General features: G+C 45.7%; 1 protein-coding gene and 1 pseudogene across 1 annotated transcript in view; both read left to right on the top strand.

The window, feature by feature from the left end:
* SEL1L3 (SEL1L family member 3) overlaps positions 1-20,039 on the top strand; it is a 118,823-nt gene extending 98,784 nt beyond the window's left edge. The window contains exons 18-24 of the mRNA XM_066384851.1: positions 1,044-1,134; positions 1,268-1,352; positions 2,532-2,641; positions 6,718-6,845; positions 7,438-7,540; positions 7,621-7,693; positions 18,874-20,039. Of these exons, the coding sequence (XP_066240948.1) occupies positions 1,044-1,134; positions 1,268-1,352; positions 2,532-2,641; positions 6,718-6,845; positions 7,438-7,540; positions 7,621-7,693; positions 18,874-19,013 (730 nt within the window). The 3' untranslated portion in view covers positions 19,014-20,039. The remainder of the gene's footprint in view (positions 1-1,043; positions 1,135-1,267; positions 1,353-2,531; positions 2,642-6,717; positions 6,846-7,437; positions 7,541-7,620; positions 7,694-18,873) is intronic.
* On the top strand, positions 13,384-16,339 carry LOC136405529 (heterogeneous nuclear ribonucleoprotein A1-like; annotated as a pseudogene).
* Positions 20,040-23,474: the final 3,435 nt, after the last annotated feature.

The following is a 23,474-nucleotide window of genomic DNA, read 5'->3' as shown; positions in this document are numbered from 1 at the left end:
TTTCTGTTATGCAAAAGTGGAATTGCACTATTTTCTACCCTGCCTATTTTTTCACTGAATAGATGATTTTGCATAGACATCTTTTTTTACCTTATCAAATACTCTTCTCTGTCCTTTTTTCATTGCCTCGTCTGAAAGTGGCCGCACCGTGGCTTAATTTAAATAGTCACCGATTCTCATATACTTAAGTTCTTACCAGATTTTTCTTTATTTTTTATTCATATATAACAAAAAACAACAACAAACCCCTCTACCATAAACTCCGTTGCCACAAGAGTCTTTGCCCGTGTCGGATTGTTCCTTTAGAATAAACCCTCTCAGGGAGATCTGTTGAGCAAGCGGTGTGAGTGTTCCTAAGAATTCCCACCCTGAACCATTGCATGAATCGGCCCTCTCACCAGCGGTGGTCACAGATATTTCTATCTCCCCGAGCCCTTGCTGGAGCTGGTATTGTGAATCGTGTGGCAACCTTTCCACCAGGAGAAACGGTCTCGTTGTTTTTGCGATGATTCAGGTAGTTGGGGTGTTGAGCTTTTATTTATTCGTGCGTGTTTCTGGCCATTGCGATCAAACCCCTTGTAAACTGCCCCTCCTCTGCCAAACTTCTAATGCACCACAAAAGCTCAGCTTTAATTAAACTTGTTCGGAATGCTAAGCCCCATAAAGCCCTTCACCAAAACCTATCAAAAGCACAGGAGTTTGTGGTTGTTTTTTTTAACACCACCGTCTATTCTAAGCGAGATGGAAGGGTTTGACAGCCCAGCTGACATACCATTCAGCCAGTAGAGGTAGCTGTTGTATTAACTAGCTCCCAACCTTATCTGTCAGTTCAGCCTCTCAGAGAGAAAATAAATCAGCACTTGCAGTATTTTTAACAATAGTATTTATTTTTAAAAACACACACACACACACACACAACAAACTCATGGTTTTGTGGTTTTAAAAAAGCTGCTTATTTTGTGCCCTCATGTTTGACTACCAAGCTCTCTGAATATTAGTTATAGCCACTATATTGAAATTTATTATTAATTGTCTATTTTTAGGCACGAAGCTTTGCTGTATTATGTTTTAGCAGCAGAAACTGGAATCGAAGTGTCACAGACAAATTTAGCACACATCTGCGAGGAGAGGCCGGTAAGTAAATGTATTCTTCTCGGAATAGCAGCTCTAAGGTTAAGAATGACGAATGGGGGTTTCAGGGAGGCGAAATTAGTCACTCGGCCGAAATATTCATGAATTAACTTTTTCTCCCCCTTCGCCCCCTTAGGACCTGGCCAAGAGATACTTGGGTGTTAATTGTGTTTGGAGATACTATAATTTCTCTGTTTTTCAAATCGATGCTCCTTCATTTGGTATGTATAGGAAAACGGGGTACTAAATGGAAGCCCTGGAGGCTTTTAATCTTCAGTAACAGGAAGCATCTAACAGCTTGCTGTGCAGCGTGATATTTCCAAACAATTAGGGAAAGTGTGAAAAGTCTCTGCTGTTAAGATCAGGACAGCAGCTCTTCTCTGCCTCGTGCAGTGAATGTCTCCTCACCCATTGTCCCCTGTAGGCTTGGACCCACCATTTCTCCGGTCAGTGCAAGTCCAAGGGAGAGAGCTCTTATGGAGAGATTCTCTGAGCCAGTGGTTTGCTTTTTTGCCCTCAGAAGGGGTCCCCTGTCTTCCTCTGCTCTGCTCTGTGTGGTAGGGGGCTACCCACAGGAACGACAGTTCCCAGACTGTGGCTCTGGGGTTTTGGATTAGTTTCAGCCAGTGGGAGGCTCAGATTGCAGGACGGGAGGAGTGGAGGAGCCCGAGTATTTCTCCCCTTCTCTCTCTGCATCGGAGGAGCCCGAGTATTTCTCCCCTTCTCTCTCTGCATCGGGCTGTGTCCCTGGCAGTGGCTGCGTTTCCAGGGTCCTAGCTCCTGCCTGACAGTTGACACTCTATGGTCCCAACTGACCCTTAGCCCAGGGATGGCCATAACTTCTTGCACTGCTGATGTTGGGGTTGTCATTGGCCTTTCCAGCTTTTCCAGCACCCTGGTGACCCCTGCACAGGGTTGACACCCCTCTTTTTTGAACTACTTGTCATGGATTCTATTTTTCTGAATGGACACTAAGTGATGTATACATTAAACAAAACTAGTTCCTCAGAGGAAAAGTAAAATACGTGGCTTACGTAGAGAAATACCCTGTAGTCATCAAACCCAGGCAGCAAAATGTAAGACATGAAATCAAGTGTCCCCCCGATCCTTGGCTGGCTGGGCTGCAACTCTTGAGATAGATCTGTTTGGGGGCGCCACCAAGAAAAGCAAGAAACTGCCTGGAATGTGGGTACTCAGCAGAAAAGCTTTTTTTTTTCTCTCTCTTTTTTTTTAAATTTTTCTAACACACGTTAAAAAAGAAAAAAAAACCCTAAAGACGCTCTATATTAAGATTCTGGTAGGAGAAACTCTCAGTCGCGGGAATGGGCCAATCATTTAAAATGTCAGACTGAAATAAAACCACTTGACAAATGGATGCATCTGTGCTTTTCATCCTGCAGCGTATTTGAAAATGGGAGACCTTTACTACTACGGCCACCAAAACCAGTCCCAAGACCTTGAGTTGTCCGTGCAGATGTACGCCCAGGCAGCGCTGGATGGAGACTCCCAGGTAAACAGCAGCAACTGATAGGCTTCCCAGGTTCCAAAGTCATTTCTCACCCACTTCCTCAGGTCCCTCGCGAAGACCCTGTGAGGACACTAACCCTGATGGCAGAGGAACCTTTACTGAGGGCCGGCTGTATTTCCCACACCATTCTCACAGCCATCTGCGGGGGTGGGGGTCATTACACCCATCTGATGGTAGAGGATGCCGAGACTCGGACAAGGTGATACCGTGCTCAGGGCCAAACAATCAGGTAACAGGCGAAGCAGTCAGAACGAAACCCAGATCTTCCGGCTCCAATACCCGGGAGTCTTTCTACCAGATTCCATCTAAGCGAACCCAACCAGGTAAAAACTCAAGAGAGTGGAAGTGTGCTCAAAATGAGAAGTTTGCTTGTGTCGTTGGGCCGATACTTCAGCAATAGAACTTGACTCTCTGACTTTTTTTTTTTTTACTTATTTTGGAATATTTTTAGATATATAGAAAAATAACAGCAAGAGAACAAGGGATTGCTGTGTTCCCTCCATCCAGTTTCCCCAAATGTGAATATCTTGCGTAACCACAATACTGTTGTCAAACTAAGGAGTCCATGTTGATTCGGTCCCATAAAGTACACTTCCGACTTTGTTTGGATTTCACTTGTTTTTCCACTAATGTCCTTTTTCCGTGCCAGCACGCCACGTGGCATTTAGTTGCCGTATTTCTTCAGTCTTCTTCAATCTGTAACAGTTCCTTAGTCTTTCCTTGTTTTTCATGACCTCTTTAAGAATATCACTAGTCAAGTATTTTGTAGAATGTCCCTCGATTTGGGTCTGGCTTCTGTTCTCTCATGAAGAAATTGAGATGACGCATTTGGGACAAGAAGAAATGTGTCCTTCTCATTGTAGCCTATGAGGCATACATGGTATCTTACTGCCGGTCAGGTTAACCTCAATCACTCGGGTAAGGTGGCTTCTCCTGGGTTTCTCCCCTGGAAAGATAACATTTTTCTAATTTATACATTTCTTGAAGAGAGAGAGTTTACAACTATGTAAATAACCTTATTTCTTCTCAAATTGCTGCTTATTAATTTTGGTATCTTTTGATCTTGCAACAGTTATTACTGTGGCATGCTAATGATGAGTCTCTTTCTCTCATTCCTTCTACATTTGCTAATCGGGTTTCTCTTGTGAGGATCTCATGGTCATTTTTACAACGGAAGCTGTAATAGTTGTTACCCTCTTCGGCAACAGGCTTCTGGTGTTGTGCTTTGGGATTTGATCACAGAGCAAATGTTGGAAACTCATCCCTATCTTAGTCTTTTACTTGTTTAAGGCGGTCCTTCCTCAAGGTGGTTCTTTACCCGGGTGCAAGTCCTTCATCTCTATCACTTCATAGCAATTTGGACATGGCCAGTCCCTAAATCACCAAGTCTTCGTTTTCTCCTTTGTGAATTGGGAATAATAATATCATCGACCTCATAGTTTACAAGATGTTTGGTGTAAAGCACAGAGCCCAGCACTGACTACACACAGTGGCCATGATCTGTTCGTGATTATCGTTTCTTCTGAGATGAAATACGAATTGGTGCTAAAAGGATTTGCTCTAGAGTCAAATTTCCTTAGATGATACCTGTTGATACTGGAAATGTGGTCTGGACCATGTGTTTTTTTAATCTGATTTTCATCTTCTAGAAAGATAATGGTATAAAAAAAACATTAAAAGATAATTTTAAAAGAAAAACATCAAAGAATACCATCTCATGGCAGAGGGATGTCATGTCTCCATGTTCCCTTCAATCCCTGCCACAGGCAAATGTATCTCTGTGATGTTACCCACAATGCACCTGCCACTCTTCACATACGGTAGAAATATGTGCATTTTATTGCAGGCTCTGTAATTATTACTCTTAACTGCTGCCCCATATTCTGTTGAGCTAATAGACTAATTTATTAAGCCTTATGTTATTGGTAGACATTTATTATTTGTTTGCTAATTTGGTCATTGAGTTGACACATACTGATTCAGTCCTCCATGTCTAAGAAACTGCCTAGTGGTGGGAACATAAGATTTAAAAAAGAAAAAAACCATAATATTCTTGCTTTTGTGGGATTATAGCCTATGAAAGAAGGAAGATGAGGAAGTCCTTTCTTACTGTGTTATAATTATAGCTAGTGATACAATAAACATTTCCATATTTTCATCTTTTATCTTTATTTAAATAAGTTCTTTATAATCTGAGGGATAGTATTACAAGTCAAACAATCTAAATGGTTTTACAGCTACCTAATGATTGTTTATTGCCTGTTTGCTTTCTGAACCAGTTTTTCAATTACTATATCACCAAGAAGTGGTTATTTGCAGGAGGGTAACTGAAATCTTGTTTGCACTGAATGTTTTCATGACTTCATCTGGCTAATTGAATAATTTTAAGTTGATACTTTTTTATTGTTTTAGTTATATTTATTTGATTATTAGTGGGGAGGGACACTATTACATATATTTGTCTATGATAATTTACTCTTTATATTTTTATATGAATTCTCTATGCTCCTTCTTTGCTTGTTGATCTATTGGAGTTTTGATACATTTTTAAATTTAAATCACAATTAGGTTGTTTTTTTTTATACATTTGCCTGGTAGATAATAATGAACCTTCAGCTATTACATTGTGTATTTCTCCAGACTATATTCCCATTGATTTTTCTATTCTTCAGAAAATTTAAATTTTTATATGGTAATTTTTTTTTTCTTTTCTTCTAATATGTTAAGTTTTAAGAGTACCTTCCTTTCAAAGCGTGGAGAAATATTCTATTTTCTGCATGTGTGTGTGCATCTTAAAGATACTTAACATTGCCATCTATTGAGAGGTTGTTTGGCAGCACGGTAGAGGTGAAGATCGAAGATTCTGGACCCTGTGTGCTTCTGTTTGAATCCTGGCTCTGCCCCTTTCCAACTGTGTGACCTTGGGCAAATTCCTTAATCTCTCTGTGCCTCGGTTTTCTCATCTTTATCATGAGAAGGATAATAGTACCTACCTCAGTTTGTTGCTATGAAGAGTAAGTGGATATAGATATAAAACAGAACAATGCCTCGCACAGAACAAGCACTCAGAAAATACTAGCTGCTGTTATTTTATCATGATTACTGTGTAGGATGCCTGTGAGTCTTGGTGTACACACCTGGATAGATGATGATTGTCATTCAGATTGTTGTCAGTAGCAACGGAAAAGAAAGGCCAAAAGGAGAATATGTCATTAAAACATGACCATGAATTCTTTGAAAGGCAAGAAGCTGGTGAAATTTGTAAAGCCCTAATGCTAAGTAAGGTTGTTTTTTGTTTGTTTCTTGGTCTGGCTGCCTGCTCAGCTCATGATGGACAGTATATCTCCTCCAGGTGGGACAATAGCTTCTATCCTTGATGAAGCACCACTACTGTTACTGTCAGGCTCTTCACTCTGTTATTTTATTAGACCTGCACAGCTCGATGAGGCAGATCTTACCCTCTGAGGGTCAAAAACAAAGTATGTAAGAAGATGTATGGAAATGGACCCGAGTGGAGGTCTATGCCAAGAAGAATCGTGAGAGTTTTCCCACACCGACCTGGCAAGGCTGTGACAAGCACCCGTCTGTTACTCTGTGCATAAGAGAGACTCCTTAGGTTAGAATGTCAGTGATCAGGAGCACCCCCAGCCACAAAAACATTTTGTTCGATTTCTGACATGCCGATGGTGACCCAGGGCATAGCCGTCAGTGATGGACATGGCCTACGGCTCGGTATTCTGCTGGTGACACAAGGGCACATTGTCTAGTGAGTTCTGTTTTTGAGAGAGTGAGCAGGAAAGGACAGATCTCCTGGTTGAGTGGCTTCTGAGCAGATGGGACCCAGCACCCTCTGAAAACCTCCTGGTTCTCCTGCAAATAAATTTCTCAGACGCATATATTTAGGGAAACAATTCATCAACGAAGATGACAAAACCATCTGGCACTCGAGATGGAAAAAAAAAAATCTGAAGGTTGTAAAAGTTTACATTCTGATGAAGGGTATGTGTCTGGGTTTTATTATAAGAGGTTGATGAGGTTGGTCTGTGGCTTGTTTTCAGGGATTTTTTAACCTGGCCCTGCTAATTGAGGAAGGTGCTATAATCCCACATCACATTTTGGATTTCTTGGAAATTGACCCAGCTATCCATTCGAATAACATCTCCATCATCCAGGAACTGTACGAAAGGTAAGTTGAGAGCCTCTTTAATTCTGTGGAACCTGGAGGAACCCAAGTGGATGCTGTTGGCTTCTGGTTAAAGTTAGCCTGACTCTTATTTTGTAACACCACTTGCTATAAAAAGGGCTTAAGATTCATTTTGATTAGAGGACACTCTTAGCTGGACCCACAGTGACTTCCGCTTTCTGAGGCTGAAGAGACAGAATGATGAGCTTGATCTGAGCAAGGTTTTCCACGAGAGTGGGAAAAATAATGTGTCCGATTAGACCATGTTTCTCTTCAAGATAGGGAGGCGTTCTGATGTCTGAACTTGAAACAGACACATAGCTCTGGCAGCCCTCATGCTTCAGGGACCACCTTGACCTGTTGGCTTTTTTTTTTTAAGAATACAAGTGACTTTTTTTTTTTTAATTTCTGGCAGTATTCTAGAATTTCAGGGCAGATCTCAGTTCCTGAGAACTGCCTTTCTTCCTTTGTCTCTCAGCTCAAGTGTGCCTGCGTGTCCCCAAGCAGAAGGAGGTGGGTTTGAGGATCTGAAAATGCCGGTCGTGGGTAATGCCACCAAAGTTGGCTGACACGTCAAGGTGCTTTGTGTCTGCAGGTGCTGGAGCCACAGCAGCGAGGAGTCCCTCAGCCCCTGTTCCCTGGCCTGGCTCTACCTGCACTGCCGGCTCATCTGGGGTGCCGTCCTGCACTCTGCTCTGGTAGGGACCGTCCTCCGCCAGCCCTGCCCTCGTGCTCTCTGCCTCTGTCAGTCACTTGACCTGTGCTCTGGTATTTGCAGACCTACTTCCTGGGAACCTTCCTGCTGTCTGTGTTCATCGCCTGGACCCTGCAATATTTCCAGTCTGTCTCAGGTAAAGATTCCTAGATGGCCTGACCAGTGGGGCACAGTGGATAGAGCATCAACCTAGGATGCGGAGGTCCCAGGTTTGAAACCCTGAGATCACTGGCTTGAGCCAAAAGGTTAACTGGCTTGAAGCCCAAGGTCGCTGGCTTGAGCAAGGGGTCACTGGTTCAGCTGGAGCCTCCCGGTCAAGGCATGTATGAGCAGTAATCAATGAACAACTAAAGTGCTGCAACTACAAGTGCTTCTCATCTCTTCATCTCTCTCCCTTCCCATCTATCTGTCTGTCTGTCTCGCTTTCTTTAAAAAAAAAAAAAGATTTCTAAAATGCCAGGGAATGTAAAAATGTAGCGATTCTTTTTTCTTACTAGAAATATCACCCTCTCCCCTCTCAAGCCCTTGGCCATGCAATTCCCTTCTATTAGATGGTCATTCACAGGATGTAGGGTCTCCCTAGCGGTGTATCGTAATGTCTGCTTGATAGGTGACCCCAATTACTGTTACATTTTTCAAAGTAAGCGTAATTTTTTAAAATAAGAAGCTTAAGAAATTGACCTGAAACATCTCCCACTGAAAATATCTGCTAGCAAAATTCTACCTCTGTGTGTCTTAAACCCCAGTTCTGAGGCCCCCTCCAGCGTGAAGTCTCATCCTGTTTATCCCAGTCAAAGGGGACAAAACAAATCAAATGGAGTGACAAATAAGCACCCCTGATAAACGACAATCCCCGGCCACGTGAACTCAGAGGGGGAGGGTTCTGAGGAAGACTGTAAAGAGAACGTTTATTTTAGTGTGGTTTCTTTACTATTATTTTTCTGTGCTAATGTAGGGCAATGGTTAAGGAGTTACTTCCATTTGGGCTTAGACTCCAGGCTTGGCTACTTATTAGCTATGTGACTTATGGCAAGTTATTTCACCTTTCTGATCCTATAAATTTCTTATCAATAAAATGAGGCTATAATAGTAGCCGCTTCCCAGGGATGTTAAAAGGATTCAGTAGGGAAAAAAATACACAGGACATCTATCCAACGACAACTGTAGTTAAATCTTAGCTATTATATATACTTACCTAGCATATAAAACCCGCTCAATAAATATTAGCTATTACGTTTATCTCCCCTGTTAGATAATAAGCTGAGTCAGAGGGAGGCCTGTCATCGGGATCTCACGCTTAGTAGGTGCTCAAAGTTGCAAATGCTTCTCACGGAGGGCTATAATTTTCCACCATCTTGGATGGCTAACAAAGGGCACGACCACTCGTGACGACCGGCAGGGACATTTACAGACGGACGCATTAGGACTGGACATGGCATTCAGCGTTCGCGCAGCCATTATTTGTGTCACAGATAATGAAAAATGAAAGGAGCACGTTTCACCTCCGCTTCGATGGTGAGACAGAAAGTCGCTGCTCCGAGAGGCTAATACGGAATCATTTCCCTCGGATTTACCTGAGGGGGTTAGCAGAGAACCATCAAAGCCCTTCCAGCTTTGACGCCCTGTGGTAATGCCAAGCTTATAAATTGCCCTCATGCAAATTCTGTCCCGTCCCAAAATTTGTTGCCAGGTATAGCCTATTTATTTTGCATCTTGTCAGTGTTTTCCATTTCAAATTATCTTTGTCATTTTTACTCTGTAGAAATATTGTTATGATTATTACAAATGCAATTCCGTGAGAGGAGCTGAAAATTGTCTTTATGATTTCATGCCAGCTGGTAGCCATGAAAATTCATGGGCTGGTGGAATTGCTTTTATCAGAAGCCGTCTCGTCTCCCTTTCCCGGGGCTTCATTACCAGTCGCTCCACATCCTCCTCTCCCTCGCTCTTTCGTTCCCCTTTCCCGAGCAGTCTTCGCTCCTTCACACGTTTCCTTCATTTCTTTTCTCCAAACTCTCTCGCTTGCTTCTTCCTTAACCGCCCTCCCTCCCTGTAGACCAGCCTTAGAGAAGTCTGCATGGGGTCTTAAAGAGAATTCCGTCCCCTGCCCTTCGGGTTCCAGATGAAGAACCGGGGCCCACGGGATGAAGTGGCCTTTTCCGTCATCACAAGATGAATGAGGTCTAAGAAAGGACGCAGGGCAGCAGGACTTAGAACTCTCCCAGACTCGCCGTACTTTAACACAGTCCTTGTCATCTGTCTCTGACCTGTGGCCCCCTTATGTAAGATGTATTTTGCAGCACATTTTCTGGTACCCTGAAATGAACGGTAATTAACTCACCCACACACATTGTTTAGAACAGTGGTAGTCAACCTGGTCCCTACCGCCCACTAGTGGACATTCCAGCTTTCATGGTGGGCAGTAGCAGAGCAACCAAAGTATAAATAAAAAGATAGATTTAACTATAGTAAGTTGTTTTATAAAGATTTATTCTGCCAAACTTAGCGAAAATCCGACATAAAGTACTTGGTAAGTAATTATTATTATATGCTTTAACTTGCTGTAACTCTGCTTTATAAATTTTATAAAGTAAAGTTACTTCCCTACTTTATAAATCACCATTACTGTGGAACCGGTGGGTGGTTAGAAAATTTTACTACTAACAGATATACAAAAGTGGGCGGTAGGTATAAAAAGGTTGACTACCCCTGGTTTAGAAGAATGCCCAAACAGCAATAGAAAGAAGTAAAAAGAAACTCATGATCATAAAATAATACTGTTTTCAATATGTAAATTCTACCCTAGCGCCTCTTCATTTTTAATTTTTTATTTTATTTTATGTATTCATTTTTAGAGAGGAGAGAGAGAGACAGAGAGAGAGAAGGGGGGGAGGAGCTGGAAGCATCAACTCCCATATGTGCCTTGACCAGGCAAGCCCAGGGTTTTGAACCGGTGACCTCAGCATTTCCAGGTCGATGCTTTATCCACTGCGCCACCACAGGTCAGGCCTCGCCTCTTCATTTTAATGTGCGCATGAATCACCCAGGGAGCTTGTTAAATGCAGGTTCTGATTTAGTGGGTCCAAGGTGGGCTCTGAGATTCTCCATCTCTAACAAGCTTTGGGCTGATGTCCGCCCTACTGGTTCCATAGACAACACTTTGCGTCATAAGGGCTTAGGGGAAAAAAAAAAGTTGGCCTTGTCCAGGTGGCTCAGCGCATAAAGCATCATTCTGGCGCACCAAGGTCACAGGTCCGATCCCCTCTCCGGGCATGGACAAGAAGCAATCAATGAAAACATGACTAAATAAAACAACAAGTTGATGCTTCTCTCTAGCTCACTCTCCTTCCCCCCACTCTACCTTTCTTCCTCTCTCTCTCTCTCTCTCTCTCTCTCACTCACTCTCACTCTTTCTGTCTACCTTAATGAGGAAAAAAAAAGTCTCTACATAGTTTCAAAATGAGCCCCACAGTGGTGCCAACCAGCCCTGTTAGAACCAGTATTGAGTTAAGATATATAGTGGAATTTTTTTTATTGGTTTTTAGGTTGTCAGTGTAAGTGCAGATTTGTCAGTAACTTTGAAAGAACAGGGTCCTATTCCGTCAGCAATGGGGCGATGCGGTAGAGGTGAAAGACGCTCAGGGGGTGAGGAGAAACCACTGCAAGGAGCCCCTTGGAGGGCAAAGTTTTTACCCCTGCTGTCTCCCCCATGAGTGGGTGCAAGGTCCCATGACCTGGCCCACAGGGAGGGGGAGATGTAGTAGATGCCGGTAGGAGCTGTGGCTTCGGGAAGCAAGCACAGCAGTGAAGAGGGACCCAATGTGAGAGTCAGGAGCCTACCATCAGTAGCCTTGTGTGGGGATTGTGCTGTAAGTTAGGGATCTTGGTCATTTCATGATTTGTATTTTTCCAGTCAGTTGTTTTTAAAAATTAGCGATTTATGGTCAAACCTTTAAATTGAGCTGTCCATCCATTTTGCGTTCAGCTCCAACTACCTCCATGTTCCCCCTGAGCTTGTACGCTCTGTGATGTATAGTCGACACTTCACTGAACGTGCCACATTAAATCGTCCCGCGTTCAAAAGGCTGGCAGTGCATGACAGTAGCTAACAGCACAGCACGGGCTCGCGAGTCGAGATGCTACGATTCTGGCCCTGCCACTAGCTGTGTGACCTTGGGCAGGGAGCCTTTCTGTGCCTCAGTTTCCCGTCCTGTAAAACAGAAGAAATAGTCCAGCTACTTCCTGTTGTGGTTGAGGGACCCAAATAAGACACCAGGATGTAAGGTGCTTAGAACCACATATGTCAGCTCTCAGGGAGTGACGTCCTAAGGTCATGTCACTGCAGTGAAAGCGTGCTGACTCCAGGTAGCGCCTGCGCTGAAATAGCTTGGTTTCCCTCCATAGCAGACACAGTTACCAGAGCCTAGCATGTTTTTCTATATTGTTAGACTCTTTCTAAAACTTCCTAAAAAAAAAAAATAAAATGCTTTTTAAGGCATCCGAACAAAGGTATCAACTTGTCTATCAAAGGTGCCAAAACTAGTACACAAAAAATATTGCACGCCTCTTTCATTTTGTTTCCGAGAACTGATTTTTGACTCAGCTTCCATTCCACCAGGCAGCTCAGTCTCTCTGGGGACCGATGCCTCCCAGGGCAGGGCAAAGGGAACACTAGGAGCACTCACAGGTCCGAGAGCAGAACACACGCGGTGTCCCAGGGCCGACACTGCCCCTCTGGGCCCACTGGCTTTGCAGCTTCTGGGTCACCTAAAAGTCCCCTCACCTGGGCCAAAGCTGAGCACCATTAGCCCTTTTTTCTCCCGAGTCTTCCCTTCTCAGATGGCTGAGGGTGCAAGGGGGAGGGCTTCACTGGTGGTGCCGCCCCAGCTGGGCCCGGCCACTTGCCCGGCCTCCGAGACGCTCCTTTTCCTGCTTCAGTGCATCTCTAAAGCACTCTTCCTCTCCTCTCCCTGTCAGGGACGCCAAGCATAATTGCCTTAATGGACTCAGGCTTTTGAAAAAACAAAAAATCCCAGAACAAAGTATGTCTAAAACCATCTCCATTTCTGCCCGGCCACAAATCTCCCAAGGCCAAAAAAAAAAAAAGGCATGGAGCCTGGCTGGCTACCTGGAGGAAGGTGATGGGAAGACGAGGGGCAGATGTAAATGACCATTTCAAAGGAAGATCCTGCCTCACTAGCATTAGTGTAACTCGATGTTGAAATAGAATACACGACATTTGCAGAACTACCCGCTCCTCCTCGGTGTGACTAGGTGACCTTTTAAACCAATGTCAGCCTACTCAAAGCATTCATAATTTAAGCCAATTCATGCTTTCTGCCTAAATGGTTAGCCTACTGTAAGAGGAAGATGGCGTAGCTTGACCAGTGGTGGCTCAGGGACCGGTGGTGGCACAGTGGATAGAGCATCGACGTGGGACGCTGAAGTCCCAGGTTTGAAACCTTGAGATCGTCGGCTTGAGCGTGGGATCATCAACATGATCCCATAGTCACTGGCTTGAGCCCAAAACCGCTGGCTTGAGCAAGGGGTCACTGGCTGGGCTGGAGCCCCCCCCCCCCCCAGTCAAGGCACTATGTACAAGAAAGCAATCAATGAACCATTAAAGTGATTCAACTATGAGTTAAGGCTTCTCATCTCTCTCCTTTCCTGTCTCTCTTTCTCTTGCAAAAAAAAAAAAAAAAAAAAAAGGAAGATGATGTAAACAAGGTTAATTAAGCCTTTTCCTACTCTTTTCCTGTCCTCTACATTTCCAATTAATGAGGTTTCTACTAAAATTACAGTAAAATGTCACGAAATGTGGCACTCATGAAAGAAGCAGCAGTCTTGACGGGGGAGCCATTTAATGGTGAGGTTTCACTCTTCCCATCTCATCATCCTTGGTCCTCTCAGGATATCCACTCACAAGACCATTTGAATGACACGCATCCCGTATCTGTACTGGGTCCTGCTCCATGGAGAGGCCCTAGGAAGTAGACTAGCTCTTTCTCATAGAATGTGATTTCCAGGGCTTCGCCCTCATTCACCCCCTCCTGCCCCGTCTTTGCAAGCATTCTACTGTCTCAGGATATATTCAGTATCTTCCCTCAGATTCTTCTTTCCTGTCTGGTCCCGTCTGGTCAACTGGCAAGCAGATATTTTTCCTACAATAGTCCATAACAGAGGTTGGCAAGCTTTTTCTATAAAGAGCCAGATAATAAACATTTGGGGCTTTGAGGGCCATCTCTGACACATCAACTCAACTTTCCTGTAGTGCAAAAGCAGCCACTGACCATACGTGGCAACAAATGGTGTGCGTGGCTGCTTGCCAATAAAACTTGACTATGGACTTGTAAACTCGGATCTCATCTGTTTTTCACATTTCATGAAATGTTCCTCTTCTTTCGATTTTTCTCCTATTGTTTACACATGTAAAAACCATTCTTAGAAGTGAGCCCTACAAAAACAGGCAGCGGGCAGCACTGGGCTGCAGTCTGTCTACACGACTCAGGGCCAGCTCCTGATTATTCTCACTAATGTACCAGAAATGGTCCCCTGAGCGAGGAATCCACACGTCACTTCTATTTGGCTCTGGAATATACTCTGCAATTCTTTTTAAACAACATGCTTATTTTCCTGGTTACCTTGATTCTAGCCCGGTAATCAAATCAGCACGCATTCCAGGTGAACCCAGAAAAAGAGGCCACTTGAACATTGTGACAGGCTGTTGGGGGCTTGAGGCCACTTGAACATTGTGACAGGCTGTCGGGGGCTGGTCCAGGGATTGCAGACTCTGGACAAGCCCCCCGGAAGGGGAGAATTCTTTCTCACGTGGGGGATAACAAGCTTACTGTAGAAACATCAAGCGTTTTTATTACGCTCTGACAAGAAGATTTAAGTGATGGCAACGCTGATTATACATTCCTTCTGCATCTACACATTGGCACATTTTGTTTTAATCAGAAAACTGATTGCTGATTTATCTTGTTACCATGGTGATTTATACATTTTTTTCCCCCTGAGCTTGAAAAGGAAAAATGTGTGTCTTAGAACTTTGTTAACTTCCTCGAAGATCATCAAAAAAAGATCAGTTTGAGGTCCCAAGGGGGGTCTTAGACCGTCTGATCTAAGCCTCTCTGTTCTCAGGAGAGGAAACCGAGGCCTACAAGATTCAAGCATTTTAGAAATGAGATGTCTGCCTTTCAGTGGCCGCCCCAAAGTCATCTATTAGTGGTAGTCAAATGAGACTTGGCCAGAACAGGTCTCTGGACTCCAGCAAATGGTCTTTGTGCCTCATCACTGGGCCTCCTGCTCCCTGCCATGGTTAGATCACTGGCCAGGGTGATGGCTTTAGCCTACAAATGTCACCTCATTATGTAACAGCCTAGGTCTCACCCCACCACCATCCTGCGCTTTCAGGGCAGTCTCTGGAGCTACAGGATCCCCTGCAGGTACTGAAAGGGATTCCTAGGACGATTCCTTTATGTACCCTGAAAAGCCCAAGGTTTTGGAGCCCATTGTTGAGTTTCTTAGAATGGCCCCGTGGAGATGGCCTGAGGCACTTGAGGGTGCCCCTCTTGAAAGGTGTTTCTGGAAGTCAGATTGCCAACGTGTGGTAGCATCTTCTTAAAGGCAATACATTTCAGTATACACATTTGGGAACCTGTAAAAATGGTCCTACCGACCAAAGACTGTAAAAGACTCCAAGATTCCTGAGCTTAATTAAGATCACTGCTTAAAAGCAAACTAGCCAGACACGTTCATTAGATCACTCCTTCCTGCCGGTGGACACCAGAGCCAGCATCGCTGAAGTCTCCCCGCCCCTCGCAGTTGTTACATCTAAGTCCGAGTCTGCTAGGAGCCGGGACAGCTGCCGAAGCTCTTGATTGGAGGTTGGGGCTCTGAAATAACCAGAGTCTGAGGAGCCCTTTAGAGCACTAGGTACACTTACAGACTGTGGTGCGGAGAGACCCAGAAACCAAGCACTCCGGGGCTGTGGGATTGTCACATGTGCCACTGAAGGAGGTGGATGCCACCGTGAGTGCAGGGCCACACACGGTGGGGGGGGACGAGCGGTGAAACCAAAGAGGGATGCCTCAAGAGAAGGTTCTCAAAGACCTGGTGTCCACTTGACTGAAAACGGCTTCTGTTGGTCGAGTTAAAGACACGGAAGAACATTACCTAAGAGAGGGTTTGGAACAGCAGGGAAATTGAAGGGATCGAAATCCTGACGCACCGAGGCAGCGGCAGGAAGAGCTTTGCTTTTGTGACCTTTGACGACCCTGACTGTAGACAAGATTGTCACTCAGAAATACCGTCCTGTGAATGGCCACAACTCTGAATTAAGGAGGGCCGTATCCAAGCAAGACTTGGCCAGTGCTTCCTCTGGCCAAAGAAGTCGGAGCGGCTCTGGAGGCTCCGGAGGTGGTCGTGGAGGTGGGTCGGGCGGAAACGACAACTTTGGTTGTGGCCCAGGTGGCTCTGGTGGCAGCCGTGGTGGTGGTGGATATGGTAGCAGTGGCGATGGCTAGGATGACTTGGGTAATGATGGAAGCAGTTTTGGAGGTGGCAGAAGCTACAGTGATTTTGACAATTACAACCAATCAGTCTTCGAATTTCGGTCCCATGAAAGGAGGGGACTCTGTAATCAGACGCTCAGGCCCTTGTGGTAACGGACAGACGCCAATACTTTGCCAGACCACAGAACCGAGGTGGTTGTGGAGGCTCCAGTAGTGGCCATGGCAGTGACGGAGGGTTTGAATTACTGCCAGGAATCAAAGCTTAGCAGGAGAGGAGAGCCAGGGAAGCAGCAGGGAAGCGACAGGTCACAGCAGATCTGGGGACTCCACCGAGCACAGGGGCGGCGGGACCTTGTGTGTAGACAATACTCATGGGAGTGGGCCACAAACTCGAGGACTGTGTTCGCAACTTGTAACAGTTTATTTTAGTTTCTACTCTGCGGAAAGTGTAAAGCATTCCAGCACAGGGTTTTAATGGCAGGCTTCCCCAAACTACAGCCCATGGGCCACATGCGGCCCCCTGAGGCCATTTATCTGGCCCCCCACCACACTTCCAGAAGGGGCACCTCTTTCATTGGTGGTCAGTGAGAGGAGCACTGTATATGGCGGCCCTCCAATGGTCTGAGGGACAGTGAACTGGTCCCCTGTGTAAAAAGTTTGGGGACCCCTGAATTGTAGAGGGTGCTTTCTTGCCCCCGTGCTGTTGATTGCTAAATGGAACAGTCTGATCATGACGCTGAATAAATGTGTCTTTTTTTTTTTTTTTTTTTCAATGTCCTCTGTAAAGTTAGTCTACTCTGAAGCCATCTTGGTAAATTACCAGTGTGAAGTTAGAATTCCTTCAGGGTGTTGCCAGGTTCCTTTGGAAATTTACAACCTGCTTGGGCACAGAAGCCATTGTCTTCAGAAACCATGGTGTCGTTGAATAAATAGTTACTGTGTTGTGACCTGGAGTTCACCGTTAAAAGGGTCACTCAAGCAGAGTCATGGAGCTTATTTGGTTATTAATGTTGTTGGCACGTCCTATGCAATATATCTAGAATGAATTATGGTACCAGATAAAATTATAGATGGGAATAAAGCTTGTCTATTATCAATGATCATGTGTCATCCAAAAAAAAAAAAATGTAATATCCTCAAAAAAAAAAATAGCAAACTAGCAATTGTTTGCACAAACGGTGGCCATTGCACTAGCCACGTGTCACATGCTCCTGCAAACCTCTCAGAGTGGTTAAGTAACTTGCTCAAGATCACTCAGCTGGTAAATGTAAGAGCCATTTGACTCCTGGACTTTCTGGCTCCATAGTTGCTTCTGTTTCCTCTAGGCCACGTACCAACTCTGTCATCAATCCTGCGAGCCATACACCTGAAATTAACAAATCCTAACACACTTCTACAATAAAACCAAGCCACTAGCAGTAACAACCAACATTTGTTGAGTACCTTTGCCTGCCAGATACTGTTCTAAGCACTTTATAATACATTAGTTCATTTCATCCTAACAGCTCAACGAGGCATAGGTACTTTTATTTTCCCCATATTTTAGAAGGAGAGTGAGAAACTTGTCCGAGGTCCCATAGCTGATAAAGGGCAGAGCAGCCAGGTTCCAGAGCCCACAGTGACCAGGACGCCTCTTGGCCTCAGCACATTCAGCAGGGTATGTCAGCCTCAGCACTGTTGCTATTTGCAGCTGGATCATTCTTTGTTGGGGAGGGGGCTGTCCCATGCCTTGTAGAATGCTTAGCACCATCCCTGTCCTCTACCTACTGTGTGCCATTAGCAGCCCACCCTCCGCTGTGACAACCAAACATGTCTCCTGACATTGCTAACTGTCCCCTGGAAGGCAAAATTGAAAACCACTAATGTAAAGTATAAGACTGTAAGCCTCCCTAACACTTAATGGCAGTCCAACCACCTATCTAACGGTAGATTGATAAATAATTAAACCTAGGAGTTGTGTTTTCCGAAACTTATACACATTTATTTAAATGAAATAATTTAAATCAAATTTGGCACACCATCCAAACGGAGTAAGAATGTAAATAGCCTGACCAGGCGTTGGTGAGGTGGATAGCGTGTTGGAGTGGGACACGGAGGACCCAGGTTCGAAACCCCGAGGTTGCTGGCTTGAGCGCAGGCTCATCCGGCTTGAGTGTGGGGTCACCGACTTGAAGTCCAAGGTTTCTGGCTTGAGCCCAAGGTTGCTGGCTTGAGCGAGAGGTCACTCACTCTGCTGTAGCCCCCAGTGAAGGCACATATGAGAAAGCAATCAATGAACAACTAAGGTATCACAACGAAGAGTTGATGCTTCTCATCTCTCTCCCTTCCTATCTGTCCCTATCTGTCCCTCTCTTTGTCTCTCACACACAAAAAAAGAATGTTAATAAAACTAGCACTCCTTTCTAATTGATTAGTGCAACTCATAGCTTGCATTGTATCAATTCCATCGGTAGAGGGGTGAGATATGATCACAAGCAACATTCACCAAACACATGTTTTCCCTTTTCATTTTTTCGGTTAAAATATTTAACTGGAAGTTACAGCATAAATGCAGAACTTAGAGTCCTAAGATGGCCAGAACCATCCGAGATCTTTATGTATGCATTCTAACCTGCCATTTTAGAGAGGGGGACTCCGGAATCTAGGGACCTTAGATAATGTGTCCAAAGTTGCTTATCTAGTGAGTTTCAGGGCCACTAAATTAGAAGTGTCTCTCCTGGCTTGCCGGGGGCTAGGTGGGGCTATGTGCCCTGCATGCACTGTTGTGAGTACTCACCACCTGTCGTGTGTGTCTCTGCAGCCAACGGGTTCAATCCGACACCAGCCGGGGCCTCCCTGGACCCCACCGCTCCCACCGCAAGTCCAGCTGCGACCCCGGCTGAAGATGCCTCTGCTCAGGACCAGCCCGCAGTCACCAGTAACCCGGAGCCACGTGGGTGAACTGTGCCCTCCCGTCTCTCCCGATGAGATGGGAGAGTGTGCTTTCTACAGGGGGTATCGCAAAGTTGGAGCCGGGCATTGTACCGATAAACACCTTAAACGTCTTGTCAACTGGTTGCAAATTTTGCACTTTGTGTCTTTTTTTTTTTTTTTAATTTAATTACAAAAAAAGTACCCAGAGCAGACACTGGAACTAAAGTCATTCAAACAAGGAATATGCTGATTGTAGGGGCATGTTGGGGAAGTTAGCTGGGTCATTGCAGACGTCCATTCCTGGTGACTCTGTGTATTGGGGATCACAGTTTGCCCTGCAGCACATCCAAATCCTTATATCCTGGGACTTATTTTAAGAATCTTAGCCCCTTATTTCATTCCCTTTTATTCAATAAGAGAAATTTGTGACTTTCCTCCAGGTTAGATAATAGTCCGGTACATGTGTCTGCCACAGCCCTGCTCCTCAAAGTCCAATCAACAGATTTCAATCTGACTTCCAACACCCAGCGGTGCCAAGGCACTTTAACATAAATCGGTTATGGCTGGAAGTGCAAGAAGGCGATGGCCTTGTAAATTCGTTTACGTCTCTCTCCTTGAATTTTTCTAGGGTCCTAGTGCTTCCAAATCATTCAACGACATTGTTAGACATCAGTTACTTTTCAATTGCAATCCATAAAATAACATTTAGAAAATTTTTAGTATTTTAAGTGTAGACTTCTCCAAGAATTACCCCTTAGAAAATAAACTGGCAGCAGAGGGATATGCAGAAATAAAGCCTTTAGTTCACAGTCATCCCCAGCCCTTATGCCTGCCTGAGTCCATGTAGGGCTGTGTGTGTGTGTGTGTGTGTGTGTGTGTGTGTGTGTGTGTGTGAGAGAGAGAGAGAGAGAGACAGACAGACAGGGAGAGGAAGGGCAGACTGCATTGTAAGCTGCTAAGGTAGTAAATAAATTGGTAATGCAATATTGTGGGTCCAAACTACTCTTTGCACTACTTTATTTACAGTAGTAAATAAAAATTATTTTTATACCATTGACTCTCAGGAAGTGGCTTTGTTTCTCTTCTTTGTCATAGTTACTGTTGTCATTGTACAAAGTCCTCAGGTTTATGCATTCCCCGAAGGAAGAGGGAGGGAGGGAGGGAGGGAGGAGGGGGAAGAGGGGGAGGAAGGAGAGGAAGGAGAGGAAGGGAAGAAAGGGATTCTGACTGGCGGAGGTAGAGCAGGCAGCAGCTCTCCAGGAATCTAAGCTCAGGATCCGACCCTGTGATGTTTGCACAGCATCAAACATTGTTTTGGGGTTTCTGGCTGCTCTGAGCCTGGATTCATATCAATTCTGGGTCAAGGTTGCCATCTACCCTCTTTCTCCTGTGTGTGCCCTTGTTTTATAGCAAAGTTTATCCTTGCCCGTGAATGAGCCCTAGATTCAGATTCTGATTCTGTAACTTGCGAGCTCAGTAACCTTGGTGAGTGATTAACCCTCTCTGAGCGTCAGGTTATGGTTTTATAGAATAGGGGTAATAAAGTTCACCTGGGCTTTTCATGAGGCTTCCATGAGATACTGTGTAAAACTTCCAGGTCAGTGCCTGGAATATGGTTGGTTGGTATTGCTGTGAGCGGGAGAAGTCTCAGGGGCCAGGCCTGGACTCCTGGCCCCGCCTCCATCCTCCCCGTGGCAGACACACCCGCTGCTCAGGTGCTGGGAACACAGGCTCCAGGGGGACCGCTGTCGGCGGCAGGGTCCCGCCCACGCTGACGTCCTTCGAGAGCAGCTCACTGCCACCGGCTTGTTGAGGCAGCGGGCTTTCTCAGCCCCGGCACTTTGATATTTGGGGCTGGGTGGCTCCCTGTGGGGGACTGTCGTGCATTTAGCAGCAGCGGCCTCGGTCTGCACCTACTACATGTCCGCAGTGCACACCCCCCCACATACCCCAATCCCTCAAGTGCGGCCGCCAAAAGCTAACTCCCAACACTGCCCAACGTTCCCGCGGCAGGGTGGGGGCAAAAATCACCTCCCGCTTCACCTTGAGGAAGGCCCGTGTGCAAAAAACAAAGCCCTTTTCCTCACTTGTTTTTTTTAATTGAATTTATCAGGGTGACACTGGTTAACAAAGTGATACAGGTTATTATACAGGTTTCAGGTGCAAATTCTACAACACATCACCTTTCCTTGCTTTGGAGCAGCCCTGGAGGGCCGTCTTAGCTCTGAAGTCTTCCTGGTGGCAACGGCATTGTCGTTCTGATCAATTCTCCCTCTCGTTTTCATAGAGGGTTTCCTGACACTGCGCCCATAAACCTTCACCCCCAACTCTGCACCTCAGAGGCTGTTTTCTCCGTTCCTCTGCTAAAGCTGCTGTCGCAAAGGACCACCAGCTGGGTGGCTTAAGCAACAGAAATTTTATTTCCTGACAGTTTTAGAGACTGGAAGTCTAAGCTCAGCAGAGTTGGTTTCTTCTAAGGCAGGGGTCTCAAACTCGTGGCCCGCGGGCCGCATGCAGCCCGCCAAACAATTTTGTGCGGCCCGCAGACTAATCCACGAAGTTCAAAATATTTTGGATAAAATTAAGTAAGCCTAGGGGCCTACTTGTATTTTTCATTTCTCTAGCATCCTAGCTAGATATTAGCTTAGTTAACAGCAGTTGTGATGCGAACTACAGTTTCTGGTCGTTTTGTGACACTGAGTAAACTGCATGTACGATTGTGCTTGTTGTACTGATTTTTTTTGTTTTCAACTGCAGTGAGAAAAGTGTTGCGTAACAGTTGCCTTTTGTAGACCTAGTGCGGCCCGCCGAACGGCTGTGATCTTGCTCTGCGGCCCACATGCTGAGTTGAGTTTGAGACCCCTGCTCTAAGGCTTCTCTCCCGGGCTCAAAGACGGCTGTCTTCTCTCCGTATCTTCACACGGTCTCCCTGTGTACGTCTGAGTCCCAATCTCCGCATATAAGGACATCTGTCATATTGGATGAAGGCCCACGCTAGTGACCTGATTTTACTTTAATTGTCTTTTTAAAGGCCCTGTCTCCAAACACAATGACATTTGGAGATACTGGGGATTAGGGCTTTGTAGGTAAAACAGCTGTGTCAGGCTCGCTCGCATGCACTTTGTATGATTAGTGCGTGAGCACGTGGAGAGCTATGTGTGTACAGCCTCTGTAAGGCTACGGGTGCCTCCCCGTGGTGTGCATTGCTGGCCCGCCCCTGCAAGGAGCCATTTGGCGGATCCCTTGTCCACCACCAGGAGGGGCGGTTCTCCTGTTTGCTCACCTGCAGCAGCAAGAAGAGGTTTTCCCTGCCTGTTGTGAGAATCTGATGGACGGGAATGGCCCAGTGCTTCCCAGCCCCACAGTCCCTCTACCGTCTGCCTGAATCCATGTTCCTGCTTGGCCTCGACCACCAGCATCACAGGCTTCAACATGTGAATTTGGGGAGGACACGATTCAGCCCAGAACACCAGCCTAAGACACCCCAGGAAGCTGGGCCAGGTCCAGACGACGGACTGAGGGAGCCGCCCTGATCTGAGAGAGTCTCAACCCGCTCGGCTTCAGGTGGTGCTGGCAAGGCCAGGAGTGGTTCTGGCGCCAAACCACGTGGAGCTGGTGGGATCCCCATCAATTCACGTTCCGGCTACGGCTCTGCTCTTCGGGGAGTTCTCAAGCTGTATGATCCGGCCCGGCCCACACCTTCCCAAGCCTCCATCTCCCTCTTTGCCTCATGTAGGGAAAACAGCTGTGGTGGGCTTGCTCGCTTGTGTTCCGGCTACAAGCATAATTAGTGTATGAGCACGTGGCAGAAAGATGAAAGGTGTGTGTGTGTGTGTGTGTGGCCTATGTAAGGCTATGACTACTTTCCCTCGGCACGAGTTGTTGGCCCGCCACCATGAGGGGCAGATGTTCCTGATGGCTTGCCCACCGCCACAAAGGGCAGTTTTTCTGATTGCTCACCCGCCTCTGCGAGAATCCAATAAACTGGAATGGTCGAACGCCTTTTGACTCTGCTGTTCTCTTGTGGTCTGCCCGAATTCAGTGTTAACCTGCCTGGCCTGGACCAGCAGCATGACACCCCTCAATTTCTATACTCAGTTCCCACAAGGCTGGTGCCCAAGTGGGCTGGACTGGAGCCCAGCACAGTGAAGGTAACATGGGGAGGGGGAGGGGGAAACGAAACGAAAGGGTGGGGTCCAGAGGTGATACTTAGATCCTGCCCTGTTGTTCTCTCCACTTGGGACAGTCTTAGACCAGAGGTGCAGACCAGTAGACTGTGAAACAAATCTAGCCCACAGATGGATTGTGTTGGCCCATGAAATGTTTTTTAAAACTTGAATTAGTTGCTAACATGTTGACATCAGGAATTTGGGATTTCTCCTAATATATAGATAGATAGATAGATAGATAGATAGATAGATAGATAAATAGATATAGATAGATAGATATAGATAGATAGATATAGATATAGATGTGAAAAGCTGGGCT

The sequence above is a fragment of the Saccopteryx leptura genome, chromosome 5 (genome assembly GCF_036850995.1).
Source record: "Saccopteryx leptura isolate mSacLep1 chromosome 5, mSacLep1_pri_phased_curated, whole genome shotgun sequence".
NCBI lineage: Eukaryota > Metazoa > Chordata > Mammalia > Chiroptera > Emballonuridae > Saccopteryx > Saccopteryx leptura.
This window is presented reverse-complemented; position numbering and strand designations above follow the sequence as displayed.